Here is a 17,898-nt window from a genome sequence, read left to right on the forward strand (position 1 = left end):
TCAACATCACAAACTGAGGAAAAGGCTGGTAAAGATAGAATTAAAGTGTTTGTATACATAACAAATATACACAATATAAACAAAATATTCCTCAGGAAAGAATGATATAAAGAAAATAATGAGATACTGAATAGTGGAGAGGTACTATCACCAGTTTACTATGTTTTGGTTCTTTGTTCCTTATCTGGATTTCCACCTATCTTAACACTCTGACACTCATTTCTGAAATGCTGTCCTGAATCAGAGAAACCAATATAGACTAAAATTGCTATTACCCCCATTTTAAGTCAACTCAAAATAAATAAATAAATAAAACTTTACAATTTTTGCCACGTTTTCTTGCTTTTGCCAGAGTGACAGGACAAGCCGGATATGGCCTGTGAAGCCCAGGAATGGCCTGAAATAATCACTTGCTTTGCAGGTGGGCTCCCTTGAGCAAGCAATGCTGGATGCACTGGTGTTGGACAGAGTGGATTTTGTGAAATTACTCATAGAAAATGGAGTAAGCATGCATCGGTTTCTCACCATCTCCCGGCTAGAGGAATTGTACAATACGGTAGGACCAACCTAAGGCAAATTTTCTTACTCTGTATTCATTGTTCTAACCCCCACTCATATCGCAACAACAAGGTAGCCAACATCTGCTGCAGAAATTTTCCATGTTAGAAGTGCACGCTTTCTCTTAGCTTTGTCTCTAATGGATCACACTGTGTCTTGCCCACCTGAACTGTTGTACATATTTTATGAAACTTTGATTAAGCCCCACACAGTACTGGCTGATTTCTGGTCATTGTACATCCAATATGAATGCACTGGCTGGAAGGCAGTAATTAGCAAGCTGGGGCCTGTATCATTGTGATATATGACTCCTGAATTTACAAGCCCGGAAAAGTCTTGCAAAGGTTAATCAAACTCACACACTATAAAACAAATAATAGAAAACTTATTAGGATAATATTCTGAAGTTAAAGGTGTAATGTGATAATTTCAGGAGGGCCACATGTCTTTACGGTGAAAAACTTAACTGTGTCCTCACAGAATGTTCCAAAAATTACAGTTTTGATGTTTAAAAGCCTGTTTGCAAGTTTTATATTTTTACCTTTAAGATGTACATAAAACTGCACAGGTTCAAATCACTTCTGAGTTCCCAACTCTAAAACACATTCTGGCATTGAGATCATAATCACCTACTGAGAAAAACAAAGGCATTTGAATTGGTACAGTGGTATGGAAAAAATTCTTCAAGCTTTGCCTAAGTTTTAGGATTACAAGCTCTATCTGTGGAAAAGAGGCCATGGTATAGTGCATAGGGCTTTTCAAAAAATTTTATTTTGCCAGTAGCTTTCAAAGCCCTGCCACCATAAGCTTCCACACTGGGCTATTATCCAGAGGTGTTTTGTGATGGTGACCAGAAGTCAGTCTTTCAAAAAAATCAAATGTGAGAATTCATTAAATTCAGGCAAAATATGGAGGAACAAGTACCTATGCCAATATATAGCCAGAATGCCCCATCTTTGATCACTTAAATCTTGCCAAATATCTAACATCTATACACTAAGAACAGAAGGCCTGTGAGATTTCTTGTCACAAAGATAAACACTGTATTATTTGTACCAAGCTGAGTTCTTATAGGGCATAGGTCTGAGGAAACCCTAACGTTCAACATCTAAAATAAGACCTTTTAGAATAAATTTTATGTGAACTATAGAAATCACCGTAACTTATTCATGCAAGAATTCCAAAAGACCTTATCTGTGAAATCACTAAGCTAGCAATTGTGATAAAAGACATGCATCCATGATAGCCTCAACATAAAAACCAGAAAATGACCAAATAAGAACTATTTAATTTCAATTATAGCCCTGAGAGTGACTTGGGAAGCTACAGAGCAGTGAAATTGACTTTTGTCATGGCAGATGTCTAAAAATACAATAAAGAATTGAATTAATAGAGACGGGGATCAATTTTATGTCAAGAAGGAAAAAAAAAAAAAAAAAGTACACATGGATTCTGTAGGAAAATGCAAAACCTTAGAAATTTATTACAATTTTTGAAGTCAACGTGCAGGAGAATGAAGAAGTTCTACTTCATACACCTATGTTTCCAAAAAATATTTAATAATGTTCATCCTCAAAGGTTACTAAAGAAATTTGTCTGTCATAGCATAGAAGAAAAGGGGAAAAAAAAAAAAAAAAAAAAAGCTGCTTGAAGTATAGAAAGAAGTAGTGATACATGGTCTGTTTTCACCGCAAAAGATGATTGATTCAAGGGCTTATGCAAGGGTCACTGTTATACAGTCTATTTAGAGATGATGTGACAGAGACTACTGAAGAGACAATATGTACAGGTGGTTTGGCATCTCTTCTGACAGGAAAATTTGAAACTGTTCATGAAGAATTGCAGGAAAAGTCTCATCACATTCAGTGACTGGGGTACCTAAAATTCTGTTGATAAGCACAGAGAAGTGTATGTATGGAAATACTGACATATGCAATCATCTCACGTATTGCCAGTCATAGCTAAGGAGGCCTCCTACTAAAATGTATGAAAATGTCAGAAACAGTACAAAAACACAACTGAAATCAATGTACTTCTCCACACAAAATGCGAATAAAATTGTGGGAGTCATTTCTGTGAGATCTTTCCATGTCAGGTCAGGATTCAAAAGATTAGGCAAATTCACAGACTCTATGTACTATTAGTTGCTGTCTGAACAACACAGATGCAGACTCTGGCACAGGGGTTCTCTGAGTCAACAACAGTGGAAGTGGAGATGCTGAGCACAGCAGGGCTGGTGCCTAACCTGCTGCTCCTCTTTCCACTCTCATCCAGAGGTTCTGCACATTGTGCTGGAGACTAGTCAGCATGACTAGGACCTTAGATTTGATGTAGTATGGCAGTTGTTGTGGTTTCCTTTCTGAAGTATTTTGTGTGAAAGAAGTCAGTCAAAACACTACACTTTTAACTGATTAAAAAATATATACATATGACACTACATCTGAAGTGTTCTCAGTTGTCTGATTCTTAAGCTACTAAACTGAGACACCTATTTCAGCATTTATATGTTGCATAGCCCTGGACAATGCAAAACTATTTTATTCTTCTGTATTTGTCCTTTGCAGAGACATGGACCATCCAACACTCTGTATCATCTAGTCAGGGATGTCAAAAAGGTAAGAGCCCAGTAGACGATAGGTTGGAAATAATGTCATGATTGCTTTCTGTAGCTAGATACAATCTCTGTTTTGCATGAGCTTTCAGTTAGAACCTTCTCCTTTCCCTGCTGTTACAGAATGTCTTGTCTGTACTGAATATTAACTTTCTGCATACAATGCACAATTAGCAAGTTATTGGGATTGCTTTTGCTGTGATCTTAGATGCTTGGGTTATAGCACTTCTGCTAGCAGAATTGTAGGCTCTTGTATTCCCTGTGGATTTATGCTGTTATCTGTATTTTTCCATACCTGCAACTATCATCAAAGTTAATTTCCATTTTTTTAATTAACTTTTGAGTCTGTGAAATAGCTGTTACCTTTGTGTTGGTTCCTAGTTCATTGAAATGGTTCCTCGTTCTGTGTTTTGTAGTATGATGTAGCTGTCTTCCTCAGAAGAAACATATAAAAAAAGATAGCACAAATTTTCTCACTGTCCTCTTATCAAGTTAATTTCCAGCATCTTGAATTATAAATAGCCATTAATAAGGTAGGGCAGAAACATAGAGAGATATAGAGACAGGGAGGAGACACCAAAAACCTTTAGGTATTTGCTGTGCAGGATTAAGGGTTACAGCAGCAGCAAAAATAAAAGTCTGTCATCCTTTAAATATAAGGATCAAGTAAGGAGATTTACCCTGTAACTGACCTCATCAGCTTGGATATTCTTCCCAAGCATGTGCAGATTGGAACCTTGTTCACTGTGTAACTTGAATATCAAGGCTGGTGTACTTGAGAGGACAGATTTCTGTACATGGGAAGAGTTAGAGAGAAGGGAATGGAAATTTTTTGTAAAAGCACAGCCTTTCGTGGTTTCTGTCACACGTAGCTGAGCAGAACTGAAAGAAAATAGGGAAGGAGAGTGGCAATGCTTCGGAATTCATCTTTCTATTAAATAATGCTACGGAATAATCACTAGTTATATTTAGAGAGGTTCTGATGTTTTTCTTTGTTTAGTATGTTACATGGCACCATTACTGTTCACTTATATAGTACATTAAGTTACATCAAAAAATGTGAAATGTCAAAAAAACAAAACTGTTCTCACGAACACAACCCCTTGGCTGGAGCAGAGAAAAGCTGGAACACATTTAGACTGTCTGTTTCTCCAAGTTAACTAATTCATTTTTTTACTAAATATGCTGTTCTCTGTGTGCCTTTAAGAATTTGAAACAAGTGTGATTCTCTTTACTTTAAAACAGACTTTTCAAACTCCTACCAGCATCACCTTTCTAAGTCCTTTTTCAAAGCCTTGAGTAGAAAAATAGTATCATCTTTATCTGAGTCAATAAGGAAAGATGTTTTTTTAAGGAGCTCTTGAAAAATGAAAATAGTCAAATAGGATCATTACTTGTAGGTGTACATTGATAGGCATTGACATTAAATGTACTTACATTATACTTAATGATATTATTTGTCCACATTGATTGCTAGATATTAGGCAACAGTGATTTTTTCCTTAAATGCATCTTTCTTTCCTCTATCCACATCTGAAGTCTCCAGCAACTCTCACTATGTGAAGACAACATGTAGTGTTATTTGAATATAGTTAAGGGCTTTGAAAATGAATAGTCTGTGGTAGCCCCCCAGCACTTTCTTCAGGGAATACTGTACCTCTGTGGATGTATTGCTCATTTTGTCAGTGATGAGGAACAACTACAGTTCACAAGAAAAAATGTGACGGCTCACTATAGACTGTACCCAAGCAATCAGATATCTCACCAATCAACCAAGCTGTAAATCTGTCAACAGATCTGACACCAGTTTAAATGAAAACACCTTCTTGGAAATAACTTCTTAATGGATATTGCTATTTGACAGTTAAATGGCCCACTGTACATGAAAACCAGACCATGTTGCTGATGCTAGTTTTTGAGTATAATATATACATATATATAGATAAAAGTATATATGTAATATATATATATACACATATATATATTGAAGCCAGATACCTAAACTTTCAGCTTTAATTACAAATCATAAGCACAAACATGTAGTGTATCACCTTGAGACAACACTTGAAGGACATGCATATTATGTGACTTCTTTATGCTTGCATCCCAATTATAAAACCTGCATTATGCACAAAGGTACATGCTACTGAAAGTTATTTTCATCTAAGTAATTGTGAATTATCCATCAGAAAAGAGCTGCTTACAAAGTATAGAAGTATTCACAGAATCACAGAATCACAGAATTGTCTAGGTTGGAAGAGACCTCAAGATCATCAAGTCCAACCTCTGACCTAACGCTAACAAGTCCTCCACTAAATCATATCACTAAGTTCAACATCTAAACATCTTTTAAAGACCTCCAGGGATGGTGACTCAACCACTTCCCTGGGCAGCCCATTCCAATGCCTAAAAGAAGTTCTTCCTAAGGTCCAACCTAAAACTCCCCTGGCACAACTTTAGCTCGTTCCCCTTTGTCCTGTCACCAGGCATGTGGGAGAACAGACCAACCCCTACCTCGCTACAGCCTCCTTTAAGGTACCTATAGAGAGCGATAAGGTTGCCCCTGAGCCTCCTCTTCTCCTGGCTGAACAAACCCAGTTCCCTCAGCCGCTCCTCCTATTCTTTAATGTCACTTTATTACAAAGCTATAAAAATCACTTGGAGGTTTTTGACAGACCACTCTGTCTGCCTATTTGCACAAAAAAGCTGCACAACAGAAGTCACATTCACATACCCTGAGAATGCACACACAGGCATGCACAAATACACACACAAACATATAAAATTACAAAATAAAATATTTAATTCATTATTGGATTCCTGAATGCAAATTGCTATAAAGACTGTCAGCCTAGGCAGCAAACTGCAGAGGCCCAGAGAAAGACTCTTAAAGAATTTACCATAATCGGAGGACTTAAATTCTAGATATGTCAATTAATAAAGCAAATTACTTCTTCATGGCTCTGCTTTAGAGAGAACTGTGTTCATCTCTCTTTTTGATCCTCCCAGTTCCATAACTACAGACGAGGCCAACTCTGCCTGCATCATTTTTATCGTGATTTTTTTGACACCTTCTGTCAGGGGTACAGAATTTAACTGACATGGTTGACTTTTTCCCTTCTTTGTACAAACTGATGCGTCCAGAGAAAGGAACAGTGGTTGAGCTTGTCATCATATTCATAAGCAGACATTGCCCTCTACAGGTTGCTTGTAAGGAAAAACTCCTTTGCTGCAACTTGCTAATGAGTATTGAAAATTAACAGATCGATTTCTTCTTTAATTCAAAACTGGTACATAATAAACATGTCTTAATCTTACTGTGGGGTAGCATATGTTTTCAAAGCCTTTATTTTGGACTGTCACTACTGTCTATTCTTCCAGAGAACTAGCAGGTATTAAACAGAATTTTTAAAATATTATCTTCTCAGTATGCAAAATCAGAGGTTATATATCAGCTGAACATAAAAATGCACGAGATGAAAAAAAATACTAAAACTGATTAATTGTGTTTTAAAGTTGAAGGTTCTTCAGGAAAAGAGTAGTGCATTAGCGATAGAAATTTTGTCTCAGCATTAAAAGTTTAACATATTATTAATTGGGGTATCTCTCACACACTTACCACACCTCCCCCCTCCACCCCCCCCAAAAAAAAAAAAACCTTCTCTGTCATTGGAGTTCTCTGTCTCTGGAATTATCCCGCCCAAATTTTTTGCTACTCTCAGAGGTGTTCTGTCACTTGCACCAGTATGTTTTGTGTATAGGCAGATCACCACTGTTGGGGTAGTTCAAGGTATCTGCTGGTACAGCAGACCTTTTGATATACGCATACCCCCTTTGACAAGGCTAGTCTAATTGGCTTCATTAGGGCTGATCACTTTGGAAAAGCAATTCTATGTTTATTAGCATGGAGCCATGCTTACCAGTATGTCTGCATAAAATATATATTTCTGCTGTGATTTTAGGAGTTTTCTGAAGCAAAGCATTTCAGTATTATCTAGAAGGTTTAGGAGCATCTTTCATTAAAGTAACTATATTTAACTTTTTTAATCTAAATCTCTTTATGAAATTTCAGAAATCAGAACAACTGATTGCTGTTCTGAACAATCAAGGAAGTCACACATTGTAATGCATGATGCAGCTTGAACCCTGTTGTACTTTGTTAATTGCACAGTTTTTGGGTGTTTTTTGTTTGTTTGTTTTTGTTTTTTAAGCTAATAACATTGAAACATTCAGTTTCAGTCTCTTATATTAAGACACCAGGAGTCTGCTGAAGAAATACAACTCTGTCTTTTTTACTCCCACTTCTGCTAGTGCCTTCAACCTTGTTCTAGAAAAAAAAAAAAAAAAAAAAAAAAAAGTGTCATTGTCTTAAGCATTCTGGAAAGGGGAGAATATTTGGGAAAACAAATAAACATGGCAGGGTTAAAATTTTAGCTTTATGTTGATTTTTCTTTAAACTGTTCAGAATAGAAATGTCTGGTTTCAAATAAACTGATCTAATAGGCAGTCCTGCAAACCATAGCAATATTCCCCCTATCAGACTGGCCAAGAGTAGGAAGTCTGGAGAAGGATATGCCAAGTGACAGCACTGAAACATAGTTGGCAGTTCACCTTTTGCCACTAAATTTGCTTGATCTTACATCCCTTTGAATTTCAACCCAGTGCCTGTGCACCACAGGGCTACTTTGCTCTCTACTTCCTCAGCCGTTTAGCATGCTGTCAGTACCATGGTGAGCAGAGACTGAAATAAGCTCTCTTTTCCTGGCTGAAGTAGAAGAGGAAGGCGGATCTTTGCATCCATTTCATCTCTTTTGCAGAACCAGGTGCCATCTGCTCTCCATTAGTGCCTCTCTGCTCTGAATGTAATAAGCAAATCTGCAGAGAAGCCAGGCAGACATGCAGATATTTCAAGCAAGACAAGGCAGTCATAAAATTGCTTCATGTGAATTATTAACCTTCTTTTGATGATCACATAAAAAGAGCCACAGGCTAACTGTAATCTGTGCTGTATATCATTATAGGAAATGTGATTATTTTATTAAAGTGGACTGAATAATTTTGAAGAAAAAAAAATATAATTTCCTGGTTCTTCTGCAATGTTGACTGTACAAATTATTTTTTTTTTTGCTAAAGTCTCTTTTTTTTTCCAAAGCTACCACTTGCAGTTCACAGACAGACTACTTACTTCTCTTTCTACCTTTAATTTGTGGCCACATCTATTGCACTATAACATACAGGACCAAGTTGTAAATCTGTACAGTCCTTAATGAGATCTCCAAATTTGGGTGACCTATTCAGAATTTTCTGAATCATGCCTTCTTTTCCAGTAGGGAACTGCTTGCTGAACCATGAACTGCTGTCCAAAAAATTCAGTAGCAATGATTTACAGAAAGAGGTAACTTTTGATTTGGGTGTGTCCCCTGTCCATTAATCCTCTCCTCCTGAAAATGGACCAGAGTTTGCCTTGCAGAGTCTCCATGGGGAAACAGAAAAGCAGCTGTGCTGGTGCTGGGCCTTTGATCTTCTGTTGCAAGAGAGCCCCAAGAGCACCAGCACATCACTGAGAACTCACTCTGAATTTGTTCTGGCCTGATAGGTGTCTTGTCAGACTTACTGTTCCATGAGAACAGAAATACCCACTTGATTCAAAGGTTCAAACTAAAATGCAGAAGAGACAACCTGTTATTGAAGTCTTTCTTCATAGTGTAAGCAAGATATGCATATCCCAGAACTCAAACCAGTGTTACCATTTCCAGACCCAACAATAAAGAGAAAGAAGATATCTGTAAGGGAGTTCACAGAGTGTATATGAATGTATTTACAGTTCTTTTTACCTTCTAAATGAAAGGTGCATGCTGAAGTCAGAGGATATTCATATTCTATTTAGCAGAAATAAGAATGGGACAGAAGTAGAAGAGTGAGTATGTAGAAATATTTTTCAGGATCCTGCTAATGACCCTTGCCACAATCACAGTTTGCCCTTCTGGAACACAAACTCCTTGGCACTTCAGGAAGTTAGGTAGCAAGATTACTGTGGAGTACTTAGAGGAGTTTTCAGTAAAATACCTTGGAAGTGCAAGGAGGGCCCATCTAGAAAAATTGCTGGTCCTATATTTTTCTTCTTGGTCAACCCCCAAAGAATTAACCACAGATATTTTGTTTATTACAATTTTCATACTCACTTTTATACAAACATTTTCCTCATAATATGCGTGAAATTTAACCAATTATAGTATTCTACTTGTACATCAACACCAGAACATGTGTGTAAGTCTTCTAGAGTAGCTAACATATCTGTTCCTCACTGTCCTTCCTTTCCTGGAATGTGGCAAGGAAACACTTCAGGATGGGAAGATCACATGTAGAAGCTGGTTTCATGCAAACTATCAATTTTGCACAATGTCACTTCACAGTGTCTCAGCAGTGCAGATGATGCAGTGCAAAGAGATGCCAACAGAGACGTGAGATTCCAGGACAAGAGATGTGGGGGACAGATGGTGCAGCAGAGGTGCTGTCCTGCAAGACTAGGGCTCAGCAACTGTGCCTGACCTTTCCAGTGCGCTGAACCTCGTGCTTTTTGTTCTGCAGTCATGTTCCTTGTTTTCCCAGCTGAAGAATATGAGCACTGTGTACTGACGTTATCTTCTGTTACTATCAACAAGTTCTTCAACTTCTTATTTAACTTATGTCTTCTTTCCAAGCGAGAATATCCAGGTTTCGGTTGGATCTATTTTAAGGTGAATTAATTAACCAGTATAATAATATATTATTGTTTTTAACTATTTTAATTTATTTCATTCTAACATCTTTATGAAGTATATTTAACAATACCAATAATAATTATTTCTCCCTCCCCCACAATCCTACTTATTTTTGTTACAGGGAAATTTACCTCCTGATTATCGAATTAGCCTGATTGATATTGGCTTGGTGATAGAGTACCTGATGGGAGGAGCATATCGCTGCAATTACACCCGAAAACGGTTCAGAACACTGTACCACAATTTATTTGGCCCCAAGAGAGTAAGGAACAAATTGCTTCTCTTCTGTGTGACTGCACCCACTGGCAGGGATTGCAATAGTTTCTTGGATGGTTCCAGGCTTTGGGGGGGATCTGCATGCACACACTATTCTGTCTACAGATTCATTTCCATTACTTACATAGCAGCTATTTCATTGAAATGCACTGTAGTAAGTCAGCTGCATTTTTTTATGAGTTTAATTAAAAAATTACTGGGTTGAGCTGTCCTGCTGCCCTGGTGAGACCATGACATAAAGCAGCCTCCCCTGGATTTAAAATCTGTAATTATCCACAGCTTTCAAAAGACCAGTCTTTTGATTTGTACCAACAATACCACAGGGCACCTGGGTTAGACTTGAGAAAACTTGTTTTATTTTATAGATTCATGTCCTATCTCAGGACTCATCCTCTTGATTGCGGCCAGAAGCTATGTGAGCAAAAAAACCCATCACTCAAAGCAGGTTTTAGCGCTTGCATGTCTCTTCAGCTAAGTCAGTGAGATCATAGCAAAAATACCTTTCTGATTTTTTTTTTTTTTGAGTTTTCTTGCCTGATAGGTTTCAAAATTTTGAATCCAAAGTAAATTTATTATCTTTCTAAAGCATAAAATATGCCTATTGTAATAATAATGCCACCAACCCAATCCAACTTGAAGGAAATTCTGATCAACTTTTGCCAGCAAGATTTGTAGTTCTTTGCCTATTTTTGCCTCACATTTTCATTTCATGCCTCAGTCCAGGTTTTAGCAAATATACATACTACTGAATACTGTTCAAAGTCAACAGCTCTAAGGAAATTTACAGCCATAACACATAACAAGGGGGTTCTTTCTTTCCCTATATGTTCATACTTCACTTTTGAGAGGAAGGGTAGTAACCAAAACTGCCAGGAGAGACCTCCTTCATTTAGTCATATTCCAATAAGAAAAACATTTAAGCAGAGACTTCACAGACATTGACACAACATGTAGAGCAGATTCGTATCAATAAAAGCTTGCCAAGTAAATGGCCAAAATACTGAAGCACTCCTCAGAAACTCTCTCATGCAGTCTCTTAGCAGTAATTCCTGTTTCCATTCTACTAGAACAGACACAATCCAGCTGGAATTTACATCTGAATCCATATGTATGTCTTCTGTTGTTTGTTTTGGTGAAATAGAGTCAAACTCAAGGTTGAATTAAACACATGTATGCAGATATTTATTTGATTTATATGTGTGTAGTATATTACCTTACATTTCATTATATAAAGATTATTTACATTAAATATTGCATATTTTATATTCTATATGTTATACATTGCATTGCACACTCATGTATGTATATATACACATATAGTTGTAATTTTTCATCACCCTTCTGGGAGAAATAACATTTTTCTAACTTTTTTGTACAGCCAAAAGCCCTGAAACTGTTGGGAATGGAGGTAGGTGACCTGTGATAAATCTTATTGTCTTTTTCTTCTTTGACAAATATAAATGGTATCCTGATAATATTAAAGTTCACACTGATGAAGGCACCAATAGTTGTTTTCAAATTTTTAATGAGTAATGTGCCACATCAGTTGTAATTTTCGTCCAGATAATTTGTTTATGCAAGGGCCAGATTAAGAAACATTTCTTAATAAAAATCTAACAGGTAGGCAAAAGAAAAGAAGGCTCTGCCACCTCTGTGCATCAGGTTTATTTTGATAAAAGTTAAACAAAATGCTTTGGTCTGTCAGCCTATGCAGTATTTCAGTCAGATTACTATGTACTTTTAGAAAGATTTCAAAGAAATGAAGCCATTGAATAGACTGGTGCGGAAATCTTTCTTTGGGCTAAATTTTCATCAATTTTGTTGATGCTTCTGTCTACCCTGATAATTCAAATAGTGTTGCTTTCTTGCTTGTTTAATTTATACAACAACTTTAATTTGGTATCTGAAAACAAATATATATATATATATATATATATATATAAAATATATATATATACATCAGACTAAAAGTAAGCTAAAACTGGAAAGAGCGCGTGCACAAGAGAGAGAGAGAGAGAATCACAGAATATCTCGAGTTGGAAGGGACCCACCAGGATCATCAAGTCCAACTCCTGGATCCACCCAGGACCACCCAAAAAGACCATGTGTCTGAGAGCATTGTCCAAACACTTCTTGAACCCCAACAGTCTTGGTGTTGAGTCCACTGCCCTGGGGAGCCTGTCCCAGTGCCCAACCACCCTCTGGGTGCAGACCCTTTCCCTAACCCCCAGCCTGACCCTCCCCTGTCCCAGCTCCATGCCATTCCCTCGGGTCCTGTCGCTGTCCCCAGAGAGCAGAGCTCAGCGCCTGCCCCTCCACTCCCCTCCTGAGGGAGCTGCAGGCCGCCATGAGGCCTCCCCTCAGCCTGCTCTGCTCGGGGCTGAACAAACCAAGGGACATCAGCAGCTCCTTATATGTCTTGCCCTTTAGACCCTTCACCATCTTTGTAGACCTCCTTTGGGCACTCTCTGATAGCTTCATGTCCTCTTTATATGGTGGTGCCCAAAACTGTACCCAGTACTCAAGGTGAGGCCACACCAGTGCTGAGCAGAGCAGAACAACCCCTTCCCTCCCCAACCAGCTAGCAGTGCTGTGTCTGATGCACCCCAGGGTATAGCTGGCCCTTTTGGCTGCCAGGGCTCACTGCTGGCCCATGTTCAACTTGCTGATGATCAAAACCCATAGCTCCCTTTCCATGGGGCTGCTCTCTAGCCTCTTGTCTCACAGTCTGTATGTACAGGCAGGGCTGCCCCATCCCAGGTGCAAAATCCAGCAGTTTCTCTTGTTAAACTTCATATAGTTGGTGATTGCCCTGCCCTCTCATTTGGGGATAACTACAGAAACAATGTTGAACTGGAGAAAAAAGGGATAAGCATGGGATAGAAAAGCAGATTGGAAGTAAAGAAAGGTGATTCTGATTCTTTTGAGAAGATAAAGATACAAAACACTAGGAGTAAGAAGGGAAGAAGTCTTCAAAAGATGAGACCATCCCTTGGTGATGTACTGTCAGTAGGAGGAATGAGGCAGATGCTTTATAACAGATGTTATAATTGAATGAATGCTTCACTTTATTTTAATGATGGCTATTCCAAAATAGCTCTGGGCATTGTCATGCTTTGTGCTTTCAGGGAGAAAGAGCAGTTCAGAGTGATAGTCCAAAGCTCTTTTTCCCTATATTTAGGTATGGGCCCACTTCATAATTACAGTGCATGTACCAATACTATTGCCATTGTTTCGTGCTGTTAAATATTTTATCCAAAAATGCTGAACAGGCTAGCCTGTGGAGAATGTATCTGACATCTCAGATACTGACCAATACATTGTGTGAATTGACTGAATTCCTTCATGTGGGAAAAAACAAAACAAAAAAAAAAAAAAACAATCTCTACAATTCTCACAGGATGATGTCCCTTTGCGGCGAGGGAGGAAAACAACTAAGAAAAGAGAAGAAGAAGTTGATATTGACTTGGATGACCCTGAGATCAATCATTTTCCCTTCCCGTTCCATGAGCTGATGGTGTGGGCTGTGCTTATGAAGCGTCAGAAGATGGCTCTCTTCTTTTGGCAGCATGGGGAGGAGGCTATGGCTAAAGCACTGGTGGCCTGTAAGCTCTGCAAAGCCATGGCCCATGAAGCATCAGAAAATGACATGGTGGATGACATATCCCAAGAACTGAACCATAATTCCAGGTGGATTTTCCTTCATACACATTTTAATAGATGAAAAAAATAATAATAATAATAATTAGAAAAACAAAATACAAATAAATAAAATTTTAATAAAAGAGAGAGAGAGAGAGAGAAAGATGCTGCTAACCCTGCCTCTTTCTGTAACTTGCTTCCACTTCTAAATTGTAGGGAAATTGTAGAGAAAGTCTCTCTCCCTTTGGAGAAAGACTAAATGGCTTTTAAACAATCTGTCTGCCAAATAAGCGATGTTGCAACCAAGGCAACTTCTGAATAAGAAGGTTATCAAGAAGTTAGTGAATTATCTATTCTGTGTACAAGTTCTCCCTGAGGCCTCAACAGTCAGGCTGCAGTCTTTCTCTGTGCTTTTGCAAGGCACTGTGTTCATTCTATCCAGAACTGTTGAAATCCTTATGAACACCTTATGCAGGCAGAAGTGGTAATTAACCAATAGCTCCTATTTAGGTGAGCAGGACAAAACACTACTTTTCGTAATAATCTTTTCTGATTTTAAAAGACTGAGACAGAAAATGATGATAATTCAAAAAATCTTATTCGATGCTCCTCATTCCAAGAGCCTTGACCATGAAGTCGTGAGCAAACAGAGGAGTAGCAGTCCTCCAGATTGCAGATAACCAACATTTTTCAACCAGAACATGTCAGGGAGGTGGGCAGGCAGGTGGGAGAAGACAGCTGGTAGCTGTGGGTGCTCAGCATGTCTAAGCCGGGCTATTTATTTATATGCCTACCATTAGCCACTCACATTTGAAAAAGTGGGTTTGTGTGCATGCAGTCAACATCACGGTTTGCATGATGGAAGGTGATGCACCCGCTGCAGAGGCTGTCACTTCCTGAGGGGTGTTTTCTGGTGTTTTAGACCCTGTGGCCTAACAGGAATGATCAAATGTCCCTCTGTTGCAGGGACTTTGGCCAGTTGGCAGTGGAGCTGTTGGACCAGTCATACAAGCAAGACGAGCAACTGGCAATGAAACTGCTGACCTATGAGCTGAAGAACTGGAGCAATGCCACATGCCTGCAGCTCGCAGTGGCAGCGAAGCACAGGGACTTCATAGCTCACACTTGCAGCCAAATGTTGCTCACAGACATGTGGATGGGTCGTCTCAGGATGCGCAAAAATTCTGGCCTAAAGGTCAGCATTGTTTTAAACTACAATTAATAGCCAGAGGAGTTTGATTTATGGTGACGGGGCTCAGAGCAAATTAGTAACAACATGATCAGTTAACATTATTCTGGGTGTCTTATTCATAGTAGTATTAACCAGGGTATGTTCTTCCTGTTTTCAGGGTATATTCTTCCTGTTTTTAACATTTCATCAGAGAGCTTATCAGAAACCCAAGTTCAAAATGCATAACTTATTTTTCATTATCTTCTTTCTCAAAGCCCCTTCCAGAGTCAGTGAGAGTTACCAGAATCAGAATCGAGCCAGGAAGTTAGTTCATCACTCTGCCTGGACACTTGAGGAGTTAGTCAAGGTTCTTACATTTAAATAAAGAAAATGGATATGAAAGTGAATTAACAGCTAGAGAAAAGTAGAAGAAATCCAACAGCCTTCCCCAGAACAGGTCAAAGAGAGCATAACAATGTTCTTGCAATCCCCCACCAGTCTTCCTGATGATTGCCCTGAAGGAACTAACCAAGGGGATACAGATGGTATTCCAATTTCCAAAGGTGCTTAAGCTTTACTTCCACCTGCATAATTGCTAACAGAGCAAGGTAGGTTCTGTGATGTGAATTTCTGTTCAGAAGAAACCTAGGCTGACACTTTCACCAGAGTTCTCACCAGAGCACAAAGTCAGGAGTTTTCTCTTCCCTCTAGATGACAGAGAAGCACCTTCAGGGAAGGCCCTCTCTTTCCTGTATGACTTCTGTGTGTGAGAAGTGATAATTGTTCAGCTGCTTTGCTGTGTGAAAAGTTGTTTGGTAATGGTGAGAATGGTGATGACTGCTTGCATTATTATCATACTGTGTATAATGCAGTAATGATGATGAATGGGAGTAAGTGACTAACAGGATTCTCACCATCCTCCCTCAGGAGCTGCACTGTCATGGGCTCTGTGCCCTTCATGGGGGACTGCTACCTTGTTCCTTGCTTGGCTTTGCAGATACTCCACCTGGCCAGGTGGTGGTCCCCGCAGCACCTAATTTTCCACTGCATGTTTTCACTTTTACAGTGTATACATCTGAAGTCATAAAACAGAGCTTCCTTTCACACTGAATAAACAAAGATAACATGCTGTTTCCTTTCAGCTTCTCATAATAGCTGGGCCCCTCACAAGGATCCTTTGCTCAGTTTACAGTCTGTGATTTATTCCATTGAAGCTCATTAGCAGACCCCGTTTAAAGATAAAGCAGGCTCCATGAGCAGGAGGCAACACAGAGAAGAGATAATTGACAAGTATGAGTCATGGATTATTTCCCACAAATAATTTTATGCCATTGAAACTGGCAAACAGCAAGAAGCCTAATTCTCTTATCATCCCAGCAGGGAGGTGCAGCACCAAGGGGAAGGGGAGAGGCAATTGTGAATCCTTCCTGGATTTCTCTCGGGGAATTCAGGTTTGCTTTTTACCCTTTGATGAATGAGCTGGGTGCAGGAGCAGTGCAGGCTGCCGCGTGCTCAGTTTGTCCAAGGCTGGGAGCAGGCTGCGCACATGCTCACTGCTGCTAACTGCAATAACCTGGGTGCTTTCAGTAACACACACCTTCTGTCTGCTGTTGAGACAAACACAAGCAGTCACCAGCCCCAACCAGCTGACAAGCTAACTGGTTTCACTGTCATCTGAGATTTTCTAGAGATTCTAGCAAAAACAGAAAAAGCTGTTGTGCTTATGAATACAGACTGGCCACTTCTTCTTGTATTGTTATGATATCTCTTCAGTTATACCCCAAGTGTTATTCATTGCATATAGCAACGTAAATGTAATGTTTTTTCTGCACTCCCTCAGCGTAAGAGAGAAGGCAGAAAAGGAGGAGTCGGTATTAGCATGAGCATAATGTGGGCTGCCAAGCTAGGGAAGCAAAATCTAAGGGAACTGCATAGCTAAGCACATCTTGCATTTACTACTGATGGCTGTGCTTCCTGTCCTCAGATCCACGTTTATGTCTTGACTTTCTGTATGTGTTAAGTATGGATGCAGGGAGCTTGAGACCCTGTCTATTAAAATTGAAAATTCCTGTCTGTCATTTACACTGATGTTCTCTATTACATAAAACTCAGAAATCAGCAAGTCCAAAGTCTGAACATAGCCAAGATACCACCTGCCATTGACCCTCTATAATATTTTGTAAATGCATTCATGTATTAACAATATGAATCTGATGAGAAAGCATTTTATCTCATGAGATAAAATACTCAAGAGAGACAATTAACCATAGCACTCATAGCAGTGGTAATAGAATTTACATGCTTTGTTTCACTACAGAGCTCTGAAAACATTACCCCAAGTGACAAATACTTTATTGCCATAGAAACTCACTTGTGCAAGTATATTTATTTTCTCAAATGTCCCAAGGGAGTTGTTCCATTTGACACTAAATAACCATCATGATTGTACTGTGTATTGTGATGATTATTGTTATCATTATTATCATTGCTTTAGGTAATTCTAGGAATTCTACTTCCTCCTTCAATCCTCAGCTTGGAGTTCAAGAACAAAGATGATATGCCTTACATGTCTCAGGCCAATGAGATCCATCTTCAAGAGAAGGAGCCAGAAGAACAAGAAAAACCAGTGAAAGAAAAAGAGGAGGAGGACATGGAACTCACCGTAAGAGCTGACAATAAATAACAAACTGAGAGCAACCTCAGTGCTCTCAGTTTGCTATTTTATGGGTGCTGTAGGTCATCTGATACATTAAGCAGATGATAGGATACCGCTCCTAATGTTCCCACCTCTTCAGCACAAATCAAAATAATTTGTCATCGTGTCTTGATGTTGCAGTAGTATTTGGTGATACTGAAGCACCACTTTGTAACGTAATATC

At 38.9% G+C, this 17,898-nt stretch overlaps 1 protein-coding gene across 1 annotated transcript in view; it reads left to right on the forward strand.

The window, feature by feature from the left end:
• Positions 1-17,898, forward strand: part of TRPM3 (transient receptor potential cation channel subfamily M member 3) — a gene marked incomplete at both ends in the record, with an annotated part of 432,651 nt that overhangs the window by 371,982 nt on the left and 42,771 nt on the right. Inside the window, 8 exon segments of the mRNA XM_082784267.1 lie at positions 422-556; positions 3,123-3,173; positions 9,871-9,906; positions 10,052-10,192; positions 11,585-11,614; positions 13,607-13,896; positions 14,815-15,043; positions 17,514-17,681. Coding sequence (XP_082640393.1) covers positions 422-556; positions 3,123-3,173; positions 9,871-9,906; positions 10,052-10,192; positions 11,585-11,614; positions 13,607-13,896; positions 14,815-15,043; positions 17,514-17,681 — 1,080 coding nt within the window.

The sequence above is a fragment of the Aythya marila genome (assembly GCF_965140915.1).
Source record: "Aythya marila genome assembly, chromosome: Z".
NCBI classification, from domain to species: domain Eukaryota; kingdom Metazoa; phylum Chordata; class Aves; order Anseriformes; family Anatidae; genus Aythya; species Aythya marila.